This window comes from Mytilus edulis, unplaced genomic scaffold (assembly GCF_963676685.1).
Source record: "Mytilus edulis unplaced genomic scaffold, xbMytEdul2.2 SCAFFOLD_846, whole genome shotgun sequence".
NCBI classification, from domain to species: Eukaryota; Metazoa; Mollusca; class Bivalvia; order Mytilida; family Mytilidae; genus Mytilus; species Mytilus edulis.
The window spans coordinates 6,076-30,757 of NW_027267700.1; the positions used below are offsets into that span (position 1 = coordinate 6,076).

The window sequence follows — 24,682 nt, forward strand, 5'->3', positions numbered from 1 at the left end:
TAAAAAAATATTTAATACCGTTTCGTTTTATGTCTTCAATGCTTGGCGCATGGTGTATTCATCGTCTGTTTCTTTCAGCCTTGTGTTACTATTACGACTCTGTAAGCTATTTGCTGTATTGACTGCCACAACAGTTCTTGAGTCCGAATCTATTGGATCTAAAAGGCAGCGACTGTGTCAGGTTCATTGAACAGTAAATGCAAACCTGGTTTCGATACGTTGTAATTTTCCTTTTGTATTTTACTGATTATGATGTCAATGTCTAATTTTGCGTTTTTTATTCCATCTTTAGTGCCTTGTACTTGAACTGAATGATCTTCGAATGTTATTTTTAGTCGATCATCACTGTACTTCACCTCTAATTCTTTAAGCCGGTCCTTGCAATGAAGTTTGAGAAATCTTAATTGGAATTCATCTGTTACATTTATATCTTCTTCATTGGTACTATGTTCTTTGATAAAGCTTTGAATCTCAGTAATGATATATTTGATTACATCATAAGTTGAAGTTACAATAATTTTAGTATCTTCAGAATCATCGATGATGCAAATATCTTTATATGAATCTTTCAAAGCTGTACATTTTGCTTCCCAATCACTAAGTTCGAGAACGTGTTTGTTGGAATCATCAAGTCCAATTGTACGTTCGACAACATATTTTCTTAAAATGTCTTCAATTACGCTTTTGTTTTCTTCTTCTGATGTACAAATTACTATCTCTTTATGTTTGACCTCAAATGTGGCAGACATATTACTTTCGAGTAACTTTTGGTCAGCTAAGTTTGCAACGACTGTATTTTGCAGCAATTCACAACAGTGGTATGCAACGTTTTTCATTGTCCAAATGTGGTAACTGTTTTTCTCTGTAAATATTATGCTTTTTGCCCTTTCAATGTCTTCTAATTGGCCCGTAAAAGAAATGCCCCCAATCACTTGGTCCAACTCATACTTGAAGTCAAATGCGATGTCATCGAGTTTTTCAAATTTGTTCTCTTTCAATAAGAGCTTTACTTCCGTCGGTTTCAGTTTTACAGAACCTGATGTGAGTTTATTTGCCCGGTTTATTGTTTCTTCTATATCCTGTAATCTATTATATGCTTGATTGTAAAAGCTTTCAACGATATCACATTTGCCTATGAATATAATAGTAATAGATTCAGACTCTTCAGGAATGATGATTTTCAAATCCTCTAGCTTGTGAGCTTCTTTTGATTCATTTAGATGCCTTAAACACAATTCTTTTGTGTCCTCAGGAATTTGAAGCTCCAGTTTTTTAACATTTTTGATAATACAGTCTTCCCAGACGTTCTGTATGTCTTCTGTCCACTGTTTGACTTTTTGTCGTATATCTTTCTCTTTAGGATTGAGGGTACATTCAATAATTATTTCGTCTTTGATTATCAAATGAGCATGATGCTTTTCTAATAGTTCATTGCATACCGATGTAATATCAATAACATATGATTTGATATATAGATCTTCGATACACGGTTTAAATGGCGCAGGAATAGAGACTGTATGTAGATTTTGATCCCAGAATATGCCATGGCTACAGTTGTATAAGATCGATGTTGTGATACAGTTTCCCTCTATCGTTATCTTTGGCACTTTTACAAATTCATCAAGATCTAAAATATATGTCATTTTAAATTTCAATTCATTCAGAGTTTGTAAATAAAAACATGTTTCTAACCTGATGATGTTTTTATCAATGATTCATTGAGAGATTCTTTTTGAGAGGCAACTTTAAACAAAAGTAAGCAAACTAAAGCGTACATCCGAGCAGTTTAAACTACATATTTTATCGATAACATGAAAGCATAATTAACGAGAAATGTACCAAAACATTTCTTGTATAGCTTGTGTACTCTTAAGATGCAAGCTTATGTATATATAAATCCTTGCATCAAAAATATCAACTAGTTGAATCAAATAGAAATTCAATGAGTAACGCGATAAACTTATATTCCTAATTAATAAAAATAGTCATAAATCATGTTATATTTTGATTTCCCCACCGAAAAATGCAATCCTTTATCTCAACAATTAAACACAACCTTGTTCTTTCTTAAACTTCACAGAATACAACCCATCCTCAGTCTTGCGCAGTCTTAAAATAACTAGATTCTTCGCTCGAAGGTAGGTTTTGAGAGACTTCTCTGACAAGGGTTCGTCATCAAAACTGATAATTGCACTCCTTGGGGGATCCAATTCCTCAAATACGAGTGAACATTCCTTTATTTTTCTTGATTCACAGGCTTTTGTAAGTGCATTTATGTCTGCAATAAGTAGTATAAAAAAAAAATAATAAGGGCATAAAACAAACCTTTTTGTCAGTTATGGCTTATATCTTTAGATTGGGTTTCACACATTTCTTACATTATAGATTGTTATGATATTTAAGGGGAAACAGTTCATCAGGAATTATTAAAAAGACGAGTATCATTTACAATCATGAAAAAGGTTGGAATTAACAAACCTTAACCAATATTGCAGCTGCATGGGAATTTGTTATTCTTGATGGAATGAGAGGCGGAAGGAGTTGAGACTCATACATTTTCTGATTTTTTAAAGACTTTTTTCTAAATTTTCATAAACTCTACAAGATTACTGCTAAAATCAACATACTCTTCGCTATTGCTATTTCGAATAACAGCACCGAATATTTTTAGGCCATGCAGAAAAAGAGTCTTAATTTTGTGAATTAATAAAATGTTATAGCGCCGCTGGAGACGAAAAGAAATCTTTTAAGTTGTTTTTAAAGTTTATCAGGAGATTTCAAGAGTTTTATGTTATTTTGTTAGTAATATTTTGAGATATTACAGATGAGTCTGTTATTCGTTTTGTATGGTACTTTTTTACTTGGTATTGTGTTAGCCAACAAGAGAATAGTAGAAAGCAATGGAACTTAACGACTGGTGATATGTAAGATATGAAAGTTGATATTACATATTTTGTTTTATTTTGAATATCAACAATAATAGAAAACCAAACTTTTTCAAAAATAAATCGGAAAAAACATCCGCGCTAGAATCAAAACATAAGAGTTTTCTTTGTAGTTCATTTTCAAACGGAGCTTAATTAGTTATCAAAGGTACCAGGATTATAATTCAGTACGCCAGACGCGCGTTTAGTCTACATAAGACTTGAGATTGTTATGCATATAATTTATATATTTTTAATACACAGGTAAAATAGCTACGGACGTAAAACGTCTGTAAAAAATCCGTAAAACGTCCGTATTATACGGCACATCTACGGACGAATAGTACCACGGACGTAAAACGTCCATTGCTTCCCATCCGTAAAACGTCCGTAAAACGTCCGTAATACGGATATTTAGTACCACGTCCGTATTACGGATATTTAGTACCACGTCCGTATTACGGACGTTTAGTACCACGGACGTAATACGGATGTTTTGTACCACGGACGTATAACGTCTATTATAATTATGCATTATAAAATATATATATATATTATATTATATAACACACTTATTGTAGTATATATAACACACTTATTATAGTGTATAGTATAGTTTGATTTTTATGTAACAGTTGCATTGTATTGCTGAAACTTTTGATGGAACTGTCAATGATAAAATGCTATACTTTTTTTTAAGGTGATGATACTTTTTATTTGCATTTCCTTATATCATGTATATAGTCTCCTAGTGTTCTATCTAAAAAAAATATTCTGATGCAATACACATACAAGGATTTTGTCAAAGAACTTTCTGTCATACAGTGACTTGTTGTTTAACAAGTTGAATATTGATGATATCTTTTTAAACATTTTACATGATATTTCAAGAGTAAATCAACAATAATCAGAAGTATTTCAGTGGTGGTCTTTGGTTCATATTTTGCTTTCATGTATTAACTTGATAAAATAAGGCTCTTAGTTTTCTCTATTTGTCATGTCCAAACCCTTTCACAACACACTATATAGTTCATTTGTTTCATTGTTGGAGGACATATGGATACCTATAATAGCTCAATATCACATCATGTGAACTCTGGTGGATATTTTTCTCATTGGCAATTCAACCAAATGTCCTTACTTTTATAAGTCCTTTTAATTATATATCAAGAGTAATTGATCTCAAGAGTATAAATTGAGAATACTGTAATGTTTCCTTTTTACAGTTTTGAATGTATCCTTTTTCTTCAAACTTTCTTAGAACAAACATAATCTTCTTCAAAGTTCAAAATTTTATTTCCAAGGATTTATATTCACATTATAATTTCTCTACTTTCCAAGTCTATGAATGTCAAAATAAATGTCTTCTTTGTAAATTTAAACGTTCTATTTTTTGTAAAATTCCCAAGTTTGTGAGGTAGTCTTCTGTGTCCTGTATTCATGGTATTGGTTATTCTTCACCATGTTCACTGTGATGGTAACTGAAATAAAATATTCATAAAGAATATAAATCTAACTTCCATGAATTACATAAGCTAATTGTTATATGTTTGCAAATTCATTCTGTTAATGCAAAATCATTAACTGGTCGTTTTTTTTTTTTGCTTATTTGAATGTCCAGTGGCAAATATTTTATGTTTTCTAAATAACAACGTTAACTTATCAAAACATAATATTGGCCAGTCTGACTAGGTAAGTTTGTAATGTAAATGCTATGATAGTCTGAATTTCTGACATCTCAAGTGTGTGTGTATGGAGCAGAAGGAGGCGAGCAGAGTAAGGCTTAATGCATGCATTGAATCGGAAAGTGAGAAAAATAAGCAACACTGTACATGTACAATTAAACTTGAAACAGTTTTAGGTAGATAACATAAAATTATTTAAATGAACTGCAATTCTACAGATGAACTTACTTTGATATCAGGTCTGTTTTGCAGGGCATTCACACCTACATGACATACATGTTCACCAGTAATATCAATCCTTGCCAATAATGTCCTTTCCTTTCATTTGGTAACAAGCTAAAATTGTATATATATATATAAATTAATCAAGAAGTCCAGACAAAAACTATATGTAGTATGAACCGATGCTCACTAATTTATACCTTTCCTATATACTTTTACTTTTAAGTAAATTGAAACAAAATGTAAGCTAACAACAGAAAGAAGATCAAGTTTAAGCTTATAAAAAAATCCTATATACATGTATGTGCAGATTTTAATAAAAGAACAACCTTTCAATGTACCTTGGCAATTGATAAACTTCAATTGAATCATAATTTCCTGTCAATATGCACATCTACATAGTATGTCCTTATCATCTACTAAGTTTCATGAAATTCTGTTGTGTGGATTCAGAGGAGTTGCAATGACAAACTGTTGAAGTAGTAATAAAGCAAATAAGTTCAAAGGGGCATAACTCCTAGAAAAAAAAATGAATTGTAATTTCCTGTTGATATGCACATCTACATAGTATGTCCTTATTATCTACAAAGTTTCATGAAATTCTGTTGTGTGGATTCAGGAGAGTTGCAATAACAAACTGTTGAAGTAGTGCATTAAAGCAAATAAGTTCAAAGGGGCTTAACTCCTAAAAAAAAAAAATTGAATCTTAATTTCCTGTCGATATGCACATCTACATTGTATGTCCTTATTATCTAAAAAGATTTCATGAAATTCTGTTGTGTGGTTTGAGAACAGTTGTGATGACAAGAAACAGGACTTGACGTCAGACAGACAGGTCAAAAACATTATACCCCCAAAACTTCGTTGAGTGGGACATAAAAATGCTGAATATCATGAAACTTAGTTAAATTGTTCATATTTTTTGTTGTAAGCTCCCATTTGATTTTTATAAATTTAAGTTTGTCAGTTTCTGAGTTATAAGATTTTCTTCATACATGTCATAAGAAAAGGGGTGACTTTCAAGTTTTTGGAAATACATGTATCCTTAAAATTTCGTTAAACTTTGATGACTGATTTATAGCTATTAAGAAAACCTCCTTTTAGTTTTCTTTTTATAAATTTCTGATATACATGTGACATTGAGAAATTATTGTTTGTTGCAGTCTGACAACAGATTAACCAATTATTGCGCAACAGCCCAGTGTATTGCACAACAGCAAGAAATCTTTAATTGAATATACATGTAGATTCAATTCTTGAATTCATATAAACTGCTACTTTTGCATAGGTAATATTTCTGTATTTAAAATCTGTAGTACTGGACATTTACTTTTGATATTTAGTATCATAACTTTCTTTACTTAAAAATTATTGTAACATTTAGGTACGGTACATGTATAAGTCGTTCCCAAACCTAATTACAAACATTAATGTGTAAACTATGTAAAAGTTTCACAGTCAATGAACCATGATGAGGGGGTGGGGCTATATAATCTCCATGGAAACAATACTTGCAAATGCCAATAAATTTGCATACCAAATATTATTGACTAAACATAAGCAGTTTATCTTAAACTGATCTAATCACAAACTAATACATGTAAACTAAGATAAGTTTCAAAGTCATTAGACTGTGACTGAGGGGGCGAGGCCAAATATTCTCCATGGAAATGAGATGTGCCAATGCTTATACAACTGAATACCAATTAACATTGCCCAACCACTAATGGTTCCCCTTGAACTGACCTAATCACAAACTAATACATGATAACTTAGAAAAAATTTCAAAGTCAATAGACCATGACTAAGGGTGCGGAGCCAAATTATCTCCATGGAAATGAGATATACCAATGCTTATACAACTGCATACCAAATATCATTGACTTACCACTTGTGGTTCCCCATAAACTGACCTAATCACAAACTAATACATGTATGAGCAAAAGTTTCGAAGTCAATAGACCATGACTGAGAAGGCAGGGCCAAATAATCTCCATGGAAATGAGATGTGCCAATGCTTATACAACTGCATACCAAATATGATTATCCTATCACATGTGGTTCACCATAAACTAGACCTAATCACAAACTAATACATTGTTGATGCCGTCGCCTCCGAAGCTACAGTACTACATATTTTTTGGTTCAGAAATAGTACATAGATGCATAAGTAGCTGTGTAACCAATTTCAAGTTCTTTGACTACATTTATTCAGAAACATATAATATGTCAAATATTTATTTACAATCCAAATTAGGACCTGTATCAAGGAGTAAGAAACTTGTCAACATTTAAGTGAAGCACTAATTATAAGAATTTTTGCATACATGTAGCAATATAATATTTCCTACAGAAAGTAACCAAAAGTTAGTGTGCAATAAATTCTATTATTGCATAGCAATATAATATTTCCCACAGAAAACAACTAAAAGTTAGCGTGCAATAAATTCTATTATCATATACTTAGACTTAATAACATATGATTTTTACCGTATGATAATAGCATTAAATTAAAGTATTTTCTATATTTTTTGAATTGGTGCTTAGCGGGCTGATATGAAAAGTTATCACATGCTTCGATTGTTATCACATGCCTTTCCGTAACGTAAATCACATGGCATTCCGGTGATACTCGGCAAATTCCGGAAAATACACCTTAATGCTACGTTTTCAGTGAAAAACATTACAAAGTAGTGTACAAAACAATTATATGAATACTGGAAAGTATATTGTGTAAAATAATTAAATTAAATTAAAAAAAAAAATTAAATAAATGCATTTTTTAAGTTTTTCTGAAACATAATTTAGAAAGTTACTTTAAAAAAAATTGACTTTTCCAAACAATTTTCATCATGTATATTGTTGAATTATTTTTTTGTCGATTCGTCCATATTAAAATGTTGGTTTTTTTTTTCTCTCTGTTGAGGCATGTGATAGAAAGATTTCTTATTGAATGTATCAAATTTGGGGTCCGACGTCCGTGAAATTTTTACTCTTTCAAGATCTTTTCGGGAACCACGTAGAAGGATCAATATATGAATCTGTTATTTTTCTCTACTGTTGAAGCATATGATAAAAAGATCATAACATGTCATTTTTCATATCGCATGTATTATCAGCCCTCGGTCAATATCAGCCCTCGAGCCATGCGGCTCTTGGGCTGATATTGAACCTAGGGCTGATAATACATGTATGCGATATGAAAAATGCCATGTAATAATCTGATAATATTGCACAAGTGCAAAAATCTTCAAAAAAGCATGACGTTATCAATGACAAACTCTTAGTTTAAACCAATTTTTACTTTCAAATATTATATTGCTATACAATAAAAGGGTTATTGCATGAATATTGGGGTATATTGTCCCTCGTAGAACATATATTGCACTCGCAAGCTTATGCAATATAAAATTCAACTCAGGACAATATTCCCCAATATTCATGCAATAACCCTATAATATTGCACCAGTGCAATACATCTTCAAAATTATTGCATGAATATTGGGAAATATTGTCCCTTGTAGAACAAAAATTGCACTCGAAGCTCGTGCAATATAAATTTTACTCATGACAATATTCATGCAATATCCCTATATTATAACTACAATTGCACAATATTAATCACTTTACCATAAGTTATTATAAAAAAGAAGATGTGGTATGATTGCCAATGAGACAACTATCCACAAAAGACCAAAATGACACAGACATTAACAACTATAGGTCACTGTATGGCCTTCAACAATGAGCAAAGCCCATACCTATTGCTTGGTGTCAAGGTAATTAAGAATCTCAAATTTGATAAAAATAATTAAGCACGTATTCTTCATTTTGTGGTTTAAAGTTTCTTTAGACAAGTAAGATGCTGAAAGAATATAATATACAGATATAAACAATACCAAATATTCACATTATTTTTTCAAAATGGTCTCAAAGCTTCAAATTTGCAATTTCTTTAATGAAAAATGCACCAAAAAAAAATAATACCTGTAACACTTCGGTTTTGTACATTTCATGAGCAGGAGATTATCATGATTATATAATTTAGTCAAATACAAACTTATAACTCCATAAAAGTATCGTGCTTAAGCCTTTACATAAATTTCAAGAAAATCAACCAAAAACTGACCAAAAAAGGACTCATTTTTGCGGAGTTATCTCCCCTTCCAATGTTAATTTCCAAAGGAAATATAAAATGCCACTTTTGAGTTTTCCTCAAGTTAGATTTTATGGGACTTTTTTCTGTGTATATAAAGGGCATAACGCTATAGATTAGAACTAAAACATTTTCTGTTTTAATTAGTTTGAGGTTAACCGTTTCCTCCATAATGACGCTTTTTGACCCCACCCCTTTACTCCATAATGACGCCTTTTGACGCCTGTGTAGTACCTCAGTTGAAACGCATTGACTACAAAATGTCTGCATATTAAAAAAGACTTTAAAAAAATTGTATCCAATATGAAAAGAATATTCAGGAGAATATCCGACTTGAATTTCATTGATGAAATGTTCGTTTTTACAATGCCAAAACGGCCTACTTTTTTAACAACACGTCTCCCTTTCTAAAAATGTCCCACTCTTGTTAAGGGAGCTACCATGTGAGTTTTATTGGAGGTGGGGGGGTCACCATGTCACAGGCACTTGTCTCAGAAAAAAAATTCCCTATATACCTTAATATAATACATATTTAATACATATATATAGGATTTTTTTTTCTGAGACAAGTGCCTGTGTGGGGGGTGCTTGGATGTTATTTGAAAAATATGCGGAACTGGAGTTCTGTCAACTTTAAAAAAAAAATGCAGGACAACATTTTTATCGTAGCCCCCACCCCATACAAGTCAAGTGGTGGCTTCCTTACCAACTCGTCCTGCTTTAAAAAAAAATTGCCCTACTTTATATAAAAATGGTTAAAATCTGTAAAATATACTCCTGCAAAGAATGGCCATGCCCAACTTGCATGACTTGGGTAAAATCCAAATGAATATAATTAATATTTAATTTATATAAAAAATAAAAGTCTGCAAATTTGCCCTTATTTACATAAATTTGTACTTATCTAGACTACCTAGTTCAAATAATTATGACTTCTTGAAAGGCTATTACATTTTTTTTATTTGACGCCTTACTGTACATTAGAGTAAAGCGTCCAAAAAATAATATTATAATAGCCTTTCAAGACGTCATAATAATTTGGACTACTAGACTACCCAGAAATTAGAAAACACTGATATAAAAATTTAATATACATAAAATTGATAATGGAAATGGGGAATGTGTCATAGAGACAACAACCCGACCATAAAGCAGACAACAACAGAAGGTCACCAACATGTCTTCAATGCAGCAAGAAATTCCGGAGGCGTCCATCAGCTGGCCCCTAAACAAATATATATACTAGTTCAGTGATAATGAACGCCATACATTTTACTAAACATGCTAAACTCCAAATTGTACACAAGAAACTAAAATTAAAAATAGTACAAGACTAACAAAGGCCAGAGGCTCCTGACTTGGGACAGGCGCAAAATTCAAGCGGGGTTAAACATGTTTATGAGATCTTAACCCTCCCCCTATACATGTACAAATGTACCTCTAGCCAAATTGCAGATGTATGATATCTATTGATTTAAATTGATGTCATTTCTGAAACCATGATTGTGGATTCATATTTATTATTAAATTATTATGTACATGTAATTTATGTATTTATTTAGTGTATCATAATCTATTTGAACTTTTTTTTAGCTTACTCAAAATCAAGCTGTTTGGGCCTCCTCTTGTACATGGGAAGTGGACTCCTTGAGAAGGTGAAAGGTCTGCTTTACATGTACGTAATGTTAATATAAAAATACAAAAAATGTGGTGATCATGGTGATAGTGAATGAGAAAATAGAGGAATTTTTAAAAGTGTATATTCTTTATGAATATTTTATTTCAGTTACCATCACAGTGAACATGGTGAAGAATAAATGCATTTTTTAAGTTTTTCTGAAACATAATTTAGAAAGTTACTTTAAAAAAAATTGACTTTTCCAAACAATTTTCATCATGTATATTGTTGAATTATTTTTTTGTCGATTCGTCCATATTAAAATGTTGGTTTTTTTTTTCTCTCTGTTGAGGCATGTGATAGAAAGATTTCTTATTGAATGTATCAAATTTGGGGTCCGACGTCCGTGAAATTTTTACTCTTTCAAGATCTTTTCGGGAACCACGTAGAAGGATCAATATATGAATCTGTTATTTTTCTCTACTGTTGAAGCATATGATAAAAAGATCATAACATGTCATTTTTCATATCGCATGTATTATCAGCCCTCGGTCAATATCAGCCCTCGAGCCATGCGGCTCTTGGGCTGATATTGAACCTAGGGCTGATAATACATGTATGCGATATGAAAAATGCCATGTAATAATCTGATAATATTGCACAAGTGCAAAAATCTTCAAAAAAGCATGACGTTATCAATGACAAACTCTTAGTTTAAACCAATTTTTACTTTCAAATATTATATTGCTATACAATAAAAGGGTTATTGCATGAATATTGGGGTATATTGTCCCTCGTAGAACATATATTGCACTCGCAAGCTTATGCAATATAAAATTCAACTCAGGACAATATTCCCCAATATTCATGCAATAACCCTATAATATTGCACCAGTGCAATACATCTTCAAAATTATTGCATGAATATTGGGAAATATTGTCCCTTGTAGAACAAAAATTGCACTCGAAGCTCGTGCAATATAAATTTTACTCATGACAATATTCATGCAATATCCCTATATTATAACTACAATTGCACAATATTAATCACTTTACCATAAGTTATTATAAAAAAGAAGATGTGGTATGATTGCCAATGAGACAACTATCCACAAAAGACCAAAATGACACAGACATTAACAACTATAGGTCACTGTATGGCCTTCAACAATGAGCAAAGCCCATACCTATTGCTTGGTGTCAAGGTAATTAAGAATCTCAAATTTGATAAAAATAATTAAGCACGTATTCTTCATTTTGTGGTTTAAAGTTTCTTTAGACAAGTAAGATGCTGAAAGAATATAATATACAGATATAAACAATACCAAATATTCACATTATTTTTTCAAAATGGTCTCAAAGCTTCAAATTTGCAATTTCTTTAATGAAAAATGCACCAAAAAAAAATAATACCTGTAACACTTCGGTTTTGTACATTTCATGAGCAGGAGATTATCATGATTATATAATTTAGTCAAATACAAACTTATAACTCCATAAAAGTATCGTGCTTAAGCCTTTACATAAATTTCAAGAAAATCAACCAAAAACTGACCAAAAAAGGACTCATTTTTGCGGAGTTATCTCCCCTTCCAATGTTAATTTCCAAAGGAAATATAAAATGCCACTTTTGAGTTTTCCTCAAGTTAGATTTTATGGGACTTTTTTCTGTGTATATAAAGGGCATAACGCTATAGATTAGAACTAAAACATTTTCTGTTTTAATTAGTTTGAGGTTAACCGTTTCCTCCATAATGACGCTTTTTGACCCCACCCCTTTACTCCATAATGACGCCTTTTGACGCCTGTGTAGTACCTCAGTTGAAACGCATTGACTACAAAATGTCTGCATATTAAAAAAGACTTTAAAAAAATTGTATCCAATATGAAAAGAATATTCAGGAGAATATCCGACTTGAATTTCATTGATGAAATGTTCGTTTTTACAATGCATTAATACTTTAAACCTGATGATTTTTTTTTTATTGAAAAAATCCTATGCGAATCAAGTTTGTAAAAAAAAAATTCCATGGAGGAAAGGGTTAAATCTTAGTTAAATTGTTTATGGTTTTGTAAAAAAAATAATTTGTCACTTCTAACTGTTAACATGGATAATTTTCAAACTTGCCCACAACAAGAATCAAAACTTGGAACTCTATGACCTCAAATTTTAAAATAAATCTTGGAAACTACATGTCCATGATTTACCGAGTTTGACAAGAGAGCAAAATTATCAAATAAACTAGGCATCATTTTAATATAAACATACCTCTCATCACAAAATTATTCATTGACTACTGCTCCTCTGTGCTCATATGCACATAAATCAATATAATGACAATCTATGAATCCACTATATAATCTAGACAGCAATGACCCAAATGAATTCCGTTCTGTTGCTTATCTTCTCCTACTTCTCAAAGTACTTGTACTTGTACATTCTTTGAAAATGCTAAAAGAAATAATGTTTAATGAAATGAAGTTATAATATCTGCCAAAATTGCATTTAATATTTGATCTTGCAAAATTGGCTTAGTTTTGATCTTTTAAACTAGACCAACAAACTTTCCCTGAAAAAAAAGGATAGCTCTTCTTAACCTGGTAAACATTTTAACTCCAGATCAAATTTCCTCTGAATGCTTTAGTTTCTGCTTTCAGAGATACATGTATAAGCCAAAAACTGCATTTTACCCCTATGTTCTATTTTTAGTCATGTTGGCATGTTAGTTAGCAAGAGGGGTCATCCGACACATATTTCTAACTAAATAAGTGTAATTTAGTGGTTCAATTTGTCTTATCTTGCTGTTTATCATATTTTTTGTTTGTTCTGTTTTTTATATTTTACATTGTATAAATCAGTCTCTTAGTTTTCTTGTTTGAATTGATTTACAAATTTGTGATTCTCATATAGGGTACTTAAAAACTGAATATGCAGTATTGGCTTTGCTCATAGTCATTGTTGAAGGATGTAAAGTGACCTATTGTTGTACATGTTAACAGTTAACTTCGATGTCACTTGATTTCTGGTGGAGAGTTTTCTTTTCTTGTTAAGGGTGCAATCAACAGTTTTTTTCTATGACGTCATATTTTGAGGGACCATGTATAAGTGACCCTTAGTGGTGGACTGATTAATAAAGATACTTGTATAAAACTAGATATCACTGGAATCAGAATGTTCTCTAGTTTATAATGGAATAAAAAAAAGTGTACTTTTAATAGTATAAAAAAGTTTTATCCAGAGAAACTGGGAAAAACATTGCCTAATTTAAGCTTAAACAAGAGTGCACACGCTGAAATGTCTCGCCTTCTATACTAATCATTGATATTATGTTGATAGTCCTAAGTATAAAGCTAAGCTTTAATACAACTGTCACATAAACTTAACATTAACCAACATAACTAAACAAAGACCAATGAACCTTAAAAATGAGGTCAAGGTCAAATGAACCATGCCAGGCAGACATGTACAGCTAACAATGCTTCTATACAACATATATAGTTGACCTATTACTTATAGTTTAAGAAAAATAGACCAAAACACAAAAACTTAACACTGTGCAATGAACTGTGAAAATGAGGTCACGGTCAAATAAAACCTGCGCGACTGACATAAAGATCATAAAATATTTCCATACACCAAATATAGATGACCTATGGCATATAGTATTAGATAAAAAGACCAAAACTCAAAAACTTAACTTTGACCACTGAACCATGAAAATGAGGTCAAGGTCACATGACATCTGCCTGCTAGATAGGTACACCTTACAATCATTCCATACAACAAATAAAGTAGACCTATTGCATATAGTATGAGAAAAACAGACCAAAACACAAAAATTTAACTATAACCACTGAACCATGAAAATGAGGTCAAGGTCAGATGACACCTGCCAGTTGGACATGTACACCTTACAGTCCTTCCATACACCGAATATACTAGCCCTATTGCTTGTAGTATCTGAGATATGGACTTGACCACCAAAACTTAACCTTGTTCACTGATCCATGAAATGAGGTCGAGGTCAAGTGAAAACTGTCTGACAGACATGAGGACCTTTCAAGGTACGCACATATCAAATATAGTTATCCTATTACTTATAATAAGAGAGAATTCAACATTACGAAAAATACAAACTTTTTTTCAAGTGGTCACTGAACCATGAAAATGAGGTCAAGGACATTGGACATGTGACTGACGGAAACTTCGTAACATGAGGCATCTATATACAAAGTATGAAGCATCCAGGTCTTCCACCTTCTAAAATATAAAGCTTTTAAGAAGTGAGCTAACACCGCCGCCGCCGGATCACTATCCCTATGTCGAGCTTTCTGCAACAAAAGTTGCAGGCTCGACAAAAACCTGAAATCAGGTCATGTGCACACCCCTGAAGACATGATACCTGCACATTTTTCATAATCAAAGTTGTATGAATTTCATAGATTTTTACCTGGTTTTCAAAAAATTCATGCTTCAGGGTACGTTTGCCTGCTCCATAAAGAGCTACAGTGTCTGCAAATAAGTTTTCAATTTTCACTGCCAAAAAAAACAGACTGTTTACAGTGTTGTCTCCCCTCAAAACATGTATATTTAATCTAATTTTTTTAATTATTTTAATCATTCAACCTGCTTTAATTAAAGTTAATTAATATATCTTTACAACCAAATACAAAAAACATGATACTTTTTCACCAATTATGTTGATAAAAAGGGACTTCCCTCCATGTCTATTTTTAGTTGGGGAATAACCCCTAGTTTTTATACGAAACTGTTTATAGCAACCTAAACAATATTTTATTTTGAAAATAAGGGAGCTACCATTTGATTTTTATGGGGGGGCTAGGATGAAATTTGAAAAAAATAGGCAGGACAGGAGTTTTGAGTGTAAAAAAAAGGCAGGATGAGACACTTTGCAAAAAAAATGCAGGATGACAATTTAGGTAAAAAAAAGTCGGAATAAACTAATAAAAAAAATGCAGGACCGAATAGAGTGAAAAATAAAAAGGCAGGACAGAAATTACAACTGAAAAAAAATGCAGGACAACATTTTTCATCCTAGCCCCCCCCCCCCCCCCCCCCTAAAAATCAAATGGTAGCTCCCTAATTATGTAATTTAAACATTATTATCATAATTACAATATGACAGATTTATAAGTGGAAAAAAGTGAATTTACACTTTTAAAAATTCCTCTATTTTCTCATTCACTATCACCATGATCACCACATTTTTTGTATTTTTATATTAACATTACGTACATGTAAAGCAGACCTTTCACCTTCTCAAGGAGTCCACTTCCCATGTACAAGAGGAGGCCCAAACAGCTTGATTTTGAGTAAGCTAAAAAAAAGTTCAAATAGATTATGATACACTAAATAAATACATAAATTACATGTACATAATAATTTAATAATAAATATGAATCCACAATCATGGTTTCAGAAATGACATCAATTTAAATCAATAGATATCATACATCTGCAATTTGGCTAGAGGTACATTTGTACATGTATAGGGGGAGGGTTAAGATCTCATAAACATGTTTAACCCCGCTTGAATTTTGCGCCTGTCCCAAGTCAGGAGCCTCTGGCCTTTGTTAGTCTTGTACTATTTTTAATTTTAGTTTCTTGTGTACAATTTGGAGTTTAGCATGTTTAGTAAAATGTATGGCGTTCATTATCACTGAACTAGTATATATATTTGTTTAGGGGCCAGCTGATGGACGCCTCCGGAATTTCTTGCTGCATTGAAGACATGTTGGTGACCTTCTGTTGTTGTCTGCTTTATGGTCGGGTTGTTGTCTCTATGACACATTCCCCATTTCCATTATCAATTTTATGTATATTAAATTTTTATATCAGTGTTTTCTAATTTCTGGGTAGTCTAGTAGTCCAAATTATTATGACGTCTTGAAAGGCTATTATAATATTATTTTTTGGACGCTTTACTCTAATGTACAGTAAGGCGTCAAATAAAAAAAATGTAATAGCCTTTCAAGAAGTCATAATTATTTGAACTAGGTAGTCTAGATAAGTACAAATTTATGTAAATAAGGGCAAATTTGCAGACTTTTATTTTTTATATAAATTAAATATTAATTATATTCATTTGGATTTTACCCAAGTCATGCAAGTTGGGCATGGCCATTCTTTGCAGGAGTATATTTTACAGATTTTAACCATTTTTATATAAAGTAGGGCAATTTTTTTTTAAAGCAGGACGAGTTGGTAAGGAAGCCACCACTTGACTTGTATGGGGTGGGGGCTACGATAAAAATGTTGTCCTGCATTTTTTTTTTAAAGTTGACAGAACTCCAGTTCCGCATATTTTTCAAATAACATCCAAGCACCCCCCACACAGGCACTTGTCTCAGAAAAAAAAATCCTATATATATGTATTAAATATGTATTATATTAAGGTATATAGGGAATTTTTTTTCTGAGACAAGTGCCTGTGACATGGTGACCCCCCCACCTCCAATAAAACTCACATGGTAGCTCCCTTAACAAGAGTGGGACATTTTTAGAAAGGGAGACGTGTTGTTAAAAAAGTAGGCCGTTTTGGCAGTGGGTCGAGTTGACTTGCGTCCGTTCTTGCCAATCTTCTGATCTTTGTCAGACTGATTTTCGGGTTTGCATGCGATGAAATTTATAAATTCAAATGTTTTTTCGTGAAAAGTATACCACTAGCATCTTCTTAAATATTTGCATGATAATATTTACCTTTCGGTGCGCTTTCCAAGTACAAAATAGCGGTATGGGTATGTAAATAATCCATCAAAAAGACACACAACTTTCTTGTTTAAAACCCGGTTTCTTCAAGTTAATCGACAAGCAAACCATTTCAATTTATCTGTTTATAATAACTTGTTGATCCAACAGTTTTGAAAAACCAGAGGTCCTCGTATTATCTATCAGACTAGTATACATCTTTCCATTCTTTTTAACTGTAAAACATGAATTCAGCAGCCGACGAGCGTCCATGGATGAGTTGCGTCATAGTGTAAAAAACGGCAACGGTGATTTTTCCGGGTTTTCGTATTCCATTTGTCAAGCTTTCGAGAATACACTTTACGATCATTTACGTATATGATTGAGAGTTAGTCCGGAACCCGGTCTGGAATCAAGAATGGGGATTTAAGTTTTGAAAATAAATACAAAAAAGTTCAGAAGTGGTACACTGAGTATTTTAAAATAGGCCTCTGTTATAAACAAGGATTTGTCTACAAATCAGTCACGGCCGCTTTATATAAAACTATGAAGAAATGAATCGGAGACATAGGCCTACATGACATTATCATACATCAGTGGCGGATCCAGGGGGGTTGGACCCCCCTTTTTTGGACGATCAATGTATTTGCAGGGGGACATAGTTAGAACCCCCCCTACCCCCCCCCCCTTTTTGTAGCCGTCCCGCCGGCTAGACCACACGACCACCTGGGCCTCACAATGAATAAAGTTTTCGGTGGCCGTGTGTTACCTTTCCTCGTCAGTTTTAATCTAGCGTCGTACTACATTACATGATATATAAGCCATGGAGATGTTATTGTTCAGTACAAATTAATGCAAGATACAGTCACAGAAATTATTATATGTATAAGAACGTCTAAGTCAGTGACAACTCTACAACAGATTTATCCATCGGATCACCAGCAATGATGGTGATACATGGCTGTGTATATATATATATAGTACAATCTTTATGAATTTGGTATGATATATATGTCTGTATGTTTGTCATGATGTTTGTGTATAACCAATGTGTATTGTCTTGGTATCAATCCTATGATTTTGGATTTCAAACCAATAAAAATTACTGACTTACTTACTTTACACATCCTAGCTTAAATCAGAGAAGAATTAAAGTCTTGGACACTTATTATGGGCGGGGGAGGAAGAGGGGGTCACTTATGTATTCATTTAAGTGCAATCAAAATTTTACCAATCGGACAGACCTTCAGTTAAAAATTCGTGTCAAGCTCTTTTGTAATCATGATTATTAGGAAACATCTTATAAGTTTTCCTACTGTCTCCTTGATTTACTCGATACAATTAAGATTCTAATAATAGCCAGTGCTACATTATCAGCCTGATAGATCCTTGAAATGGCTAAATTTTGGACTTGACAATATATTTTGTTTTATAATTCTCCTCCTATATTCAACGTTAAGCTCACAAGATCTTGTGGACGACATCAAAAGTTCAATGTGGAATAAACAAAACTTAATTAACATAGTTTTTTCACTGCCCCCCCCCCCCCCCCCACCTTCTTTACTTAATTTTGGAAAAAAATGATTGAATATACATGTAAAATTGATGTGAGATAAGCAAAACTTGCAGCAGTGTTTACCCATCCACCACACCCCTAAACTATTTGATTTAATTTTTTTTATCCTACATTGATCTTTTAATGTCGTCAGTGTGTCACTTATGTTATCATGTTTGTCAATATGTCGAATCAAGTCAAAATTGTACTTACTAAATTTGCAATTGAGATGTAGGTTGCCAAATTTTGAGAAGCAACGGGAAGTTCCGAACTGTTCGCTAGGACATGGCATGACTAGTGGGGCCTGTTTTGTTAACAGTCAGTGCCCCCCCCCCCCCCCATCCCTTTATACAAATTTCTGGATCAGTCAGTTTATGTTTAATGGTAAGTTTAAAGGGACTTTAAATATTGATATTTTTATCTTTTATTCTCTGTCTTATCTCGTTTGATTGTATTTTTTGTTACAAATTAATGTAATTGGTATCCTCTTTCCAATTTCATCGTTAACAATAGACCTACAGCAAAAGGCCCTGTACTTTAATTTTCTGTCTTGCCTAAAAATACTTTAAATAGTACCCCTTTCTTCCCATAGTCCCACAATAAAATAGAAGCTTAGCAGGTAATTTGCTCTTATTCCACACCAAAGGAGGATAAATGTATGATAACATTTTAATGTTACCGGCATTATTCTACATACATTGATTCTGAGACTACTTTAACATATACATTCTAAGGGCTTTAATATATTAAAGGGCGGGTACAAAATGTATAAGGGACAAAGGAACACCATGTGACTATTGCATTGGTTGTTGTGATTAAAACATGATAAGAGTGTTTCCTTCCCCCTGCCACTTATGATCCTCATTGAACAGTAGAAACTACTTCAGACATTAAACAATCTGAAACTTTTCAGGTACTTTCTATATGCTCATGTGCAATTTCTTGTTAGCATAGTTTTGTACTTGGACAGATAATCAGAATGATCAACAATCAAGTATATTAGACAACAGTCAGGTCTATTGCCATTGGTGAAACCTGGTATGAGGTAATTTTAATTCAGCCTTGTACAATATATAGTGTGTTGGTGATGGTAGTGCATCACAGGGTAATGTTATGCGTCTAGTGTATGGGACTGTCCTTTGGATGTCTTATGCCGCTGGCTAGCAATATTTTTTGTGAAAAGAAAGCCGAGTGAGTAAGTCTTTCCTGCCAGTACATAGCCTCTACATTATCAAGACTTCAGCAGTAGCCTCCCCGCGGTAGCACACGGTAACTGATTGCAATAAATCAGGCGAATCTGTTGGGGATCTCGGAGCAGCAAGGGCCCCAGAAATGCAGTGTGTAGGCCCACTGGTATGTGGACACGCCCTAGCACTCATTAACCTTGCCCCAACTATGGGTAAAATAGTCGGCCAGGAGAGGGTCGCAGCCTGGTTAAGGCAACTTTCCTAAGAGAAGAAAACTCTAACATCAAAATCAACGGGTAGATCAGACTCGTAAGCCAAGGAAGGCATCTATCTTTTGGAAGGAAAACCATAAACAAATAACCCTGGTCCACCAGGTTGGAGGTTGAGCTAGGGGGTAATCTCCCCTACTCATAAAACAGCATCTGATTACGGAAACAAGGATTAGAAAAAATTTAACTCGTCTCGTAACATCAGAATACCAGCAGAATTCTGCGCATATGAATGGGACTAGTGAAAGCCAGCAGGAAGCTAGTCACATGAAAAGTATCCTGAATGCGAGAACCAAACTTAAATTGGGTTTTTGGAATGTCCGTACCATGTATGAGGCAGGAAAACAAGCCCAAGTGTTAAGAGAAATGAAGGAAAACAAGCTGCACATATTAGGTATAAGTGAATGTAGATGGACAGGGTTTGGCAAAAACTTGACAAATACAGGAGACACGATCATATATTCTGGTAGAAACGATGACAAACACCAGGGGGGAGTTGCCATCATCCTCAACAAATCATCTTCTAAATCACTCATTGAGTATAATCCAGTCAGTGAAAGAATAATAACAGCAAGACTAAATACAAAACCTATAAAGACATCAATCATCCAAGTCTATTCTCCAACAAATGAAGCTGATAAAGAAATTAAGATAGAATTTTATGAAATGCTTCAAGCTGAGATAGAGAAAATCCCCAAAAAGACCTAACAATCATCATGGGAGATTTTAATGCTAAAGTAGGGCAAGACAACAGTGGTTTTGAAAGAATAATGGGAAAACATGGCTGTGGGATCATGAACGAAAATGGAGAACATCTAGTAGACTTCTGTGGACTGAGCAATCTTGTAATAGGTGGAACATTGTTCCGACACAAGGATGTCCATAAGCTGACCTGGGTATCACCTGGAGGCAGAGATAAAAACCAGATCGACCACATAGCAATTAATGGCAAATGGAGGAGATCCTTACAGGATGTGAGAGTAAGGCGAGGCGCTGATGTTGGAAGTGACCATCATCTTGTCACAGCAAACATCAAACTCAAACTAATGAGAGCATCAGAACCTTGCAGGGTACAGAGATTCGACACAGGGAAACTCAGACACATGAAAACCAACCATGACTTCAAATTAGAACTGAAGAATCGCTTTCAACTCTTAGAACAACTAAAAAGTAACAACACTGAAGAAAGTGAAACAGTAGATGAACAATGGCAAGAAGTGGAAGATTTGTTTAAAAAGACCAGTGAAAAAATATTGGGTTTCAAACGCCAAAAGCACAAAGAATGGATCAAACAAGAGACATGGTCGCTGATTGACAACAGGAAAGAGCTAAAGAAAAGGATCTGCAACACTCACTCTGATAGACTAAAAGACAGACTAAGGGACCAATACTCCAACTGTAACAAGGACGTTAAGAAAGCCACCAGAAAAGATAAGAAAGATTTCATCGAGGGATTGGCTCTAGAGGCTGAAAAAGCTGCGTCCGAGCAAAGAATGGGCGACCTTTACCAAATTACGAAGAAACTTTGTGGTCAAAAAAGAAACACCAACATGCCAGTAAAAGACAAACAGGGTAATCTAATAACATCTGAAAGAGAACAAGAGAATAGATGGAATGAGCACTTCAAAGAAGTATTAAATAGGCCAGAACCAGAAACAACAGCAAACATACCCATAGCAGAGCACGACCTTGAAGTAAATATAGAAATTCCATCAAGATCGGAAATTATCAAAGCAGTAAAGAGTCTTAAAAACAATAAAGCTCCAGGAAACGATAAACTATCAGCAGAACTATTTAAATCAGATCCAACCTTAACAGCAAACATTCTTCATACACCATTCAAAAAGATTTGGCAAAATATCAAGATACCGAAAAACTGGTCAGAAGGTAACATCATAAGACTGGCTAAGAAAGGTGATCTCACAAACTGCAACAACTGGAGAGGAATCACCTTATTACCAATCCCAAGCAAAATTTTCACCAAAATCTTAATAGACAGAATTAAAACAGCAATTGATAACAAACTCAGAAAAGAACAGGCAGGCTTTAGAAAAGGAAGGAGTTGTTGTGACCACATATTTGTGCTACGAAACATCATTGAACAGTGCACAGAATGGCAGAGACAATTAATAATCAACTTTATAGACTTTGAAAAAGCCTTTGACAGCATACACAGAGAAAGCTTATGGAAGATTTTACGATGCTATGGAATACCAGCAAAAATAGTACAACTTATCAAAATGTTCTATACAGAATTCAGATGCACTGTGGGAACTTCATCAGACATCAGCTTTCTAGTAAAATCTGGAGTTAGACAAGGCTGTGTTATGTCTTCCCTTCTATTCATTATAGTTGTCGACTGGGTAATGAATTCCACCATCAGTAACAGCAACAACACAGGCATTAGGTGGACTCTTTTTAACTACCTAGAAGATCTGGACTATGCAGATGATCTGGCCTTATTGTCGCATCTAGAAACACACATGCAAGACAAAACCACTAAGTTACAAAAGAATGCAAGTTTGATTGGATTAAACATCAACATCAAGAAATCAGAAGTCATGCCTCTTAATACCACAGAGCCTCCTTTAATAGATTTAAATGGAACACCCCTAGACTGCACTTCATCTTTCACCTACTTGGGCAGCATAGTAACATCTGAAGGAGGAGCAGACAAAGACATCAGAGCCAGAATAGGAAAAGCAAGAACTGCATTTTTAAAACTAAGACACATCTGAAGACAAGCAACATCAGTAAGAACACCAAAATAAGATTATATAACAGTTGTGTACTAGCAGTGCTGCTATATGGGGCGGAATGCTGGAGAATGACAGAAAAAGACATCAACAAGCTCTCCAGTTTTCACAATGGTTGCCTTAGAAAGATCTTAAGGATATTCTGGCCGCGTAAGATTACCAACAAAGACCTCCATGAAACAACAGGATCCAACAACATGGAGACTTTATTGAAGCAGAAAAGATGGAGATGGATTGGCCATGTTCTTAGAAGACCAGCAGAGGACTTGACCAGAGTAGCCCTAAGATGGACACCTGAGGGGAAAAGGAAGAAAGGACGCCCCAAAACCAACTTGGAGAAGAACCAGTTGAAGCTGAAATGAAAGAACCATGGAATCAGCTGGGGTGTAATAGAAAAGAAAGCACAGAACAGAGATGAGTGGAAAGAACTAGTCCTTGCCCTATGTGCCCCCGGGCATAATAAGGACTAGGTAGGTAGGTAGGTACAATATATACATAGACTACAGTCATTTTTGCTCAAGCATTGCAAATAAGGTTAAATGTTAGATGTTTTATATTGTTTTAACTGCTTTTATGGCAATTATTTAACCATCCATCATTAGCATGATTAGTTGGTTGTTTGAAAGACACCCAGCAGGGGCAGATCCAGCCATTTTAAAAACAGGGGGGGGGGGGGTCCAACTATATGTCCCAATTCAAATGCATTGATCGGCCAAAAAAAAAGGGGGGGGGGGGGTTCCAACCCCCGGACCCCTTGGATCTGCCACTGCCAAGCACTCTTTGTATTTATAATTCAACTTAATTGTAATTACAACCTTTAGAAAAAAATATAGAAAGATTTTTTTCAATTTCTTTTTTTTGTAATTAGGTCAAATAAAATAATATCTGTGTTCATGCTATTCAGCTATTACATCTTTGAAAAAATAGGATAGGTAGGGATTTTTTTTTATTTTACATTTTACATATTTTTCATTGACTCTTTGGGCTGATGGGAGAGAAATTCTGACATTAACAGTGCTTATTGATAATTGGTACGCTATTTCTAGGCTTAAAATATAGGGTAGTTGCGAATGGATGTTCATAATGAACAAAAGTTAATTATTTTAATAATAAAAAATTATATTAGTACATGTATGTCATTTATTTACTCATATTATGCAAATATTTAAAGTTATAGCCTTGAAGCAGAGATTCACTATACATATGTATGTCTGGCATGCAGAATGTTGAAAGCAAGTTAAGAATTTTACTTTATAACATGTATAAGCAGTCGTGCGTATATCATGCATGGTACTTTTACATCTTTGAATATGATACAGCCGTAATACGGATGTTGTAGAAACGTCCGTAATACGTATGTTTACGATACGTCCGTGAAACGGACAATTCCGTTTTACGTCAGTTTTTACACGTACGTTTTACGGATGTATTTTTACAGACGTTTTACGGACGTAACCGTTTCATCCGTAATACATCCGTATTACGGATGTTTTACGGACGTTTATTACCACGGCCGTGAAACGTCCGTAGCTATTTTACCTGTGTATTACCAATTCTATGTTTGAATACAACAATGGCATGACCAAGATCATCCTCTGTCC

The 24,682-nt window shown here is 33.7% G+C and overlaps 1 protein-coding gene and 1 long non-coding RNA gene across 5 annotated transcripts; both read right to left on the reverse strand.

The window, feature by feature from the left end:
• Positions 1-43: 43 nt before the first annotated feature.
• On the reverse strand, positions 44-24,682 carry LOC139505854 (uncharacterized; the record flags this gene model as incomplete). The annotated part of the gene is given in 3 exon segments (XM_071295240.1): positions 44-1,627; positions 2,057-2,278; positions 24,632-24,682. Coding segments are annotated over 3 exon segments (1,742 nt in total), but the record flags the coding sequence as incomplete, so codon positions are not given.
• On the reverse strand, positions 4,199-17,669 carry LOC139505855 (uncharacterized). 4 transcript variants are annotated; one of them, XR_011659836.1, is made up of 5 exons: positions 17,327-17,669; positions 15,876-15,944; positions 12,875-13,057; positions 4,838-4,945; positions 4,199-4,405 (listed from the first exon to the last, which is right to left on the reverse strand). It is a non-coding gene; the product is annotated as an uncharacterized lncRNA (long non-coding RNA). The 4 variants fall into 4 exon arrangements; XR_011659835.1 differs by having other exon boundaries at positions 15,863-15,944; positions 17,471-17,663; XR_011659834.1 differs by having other exon boundaries at positions 15,863-15,944; positions 17,444-17,663.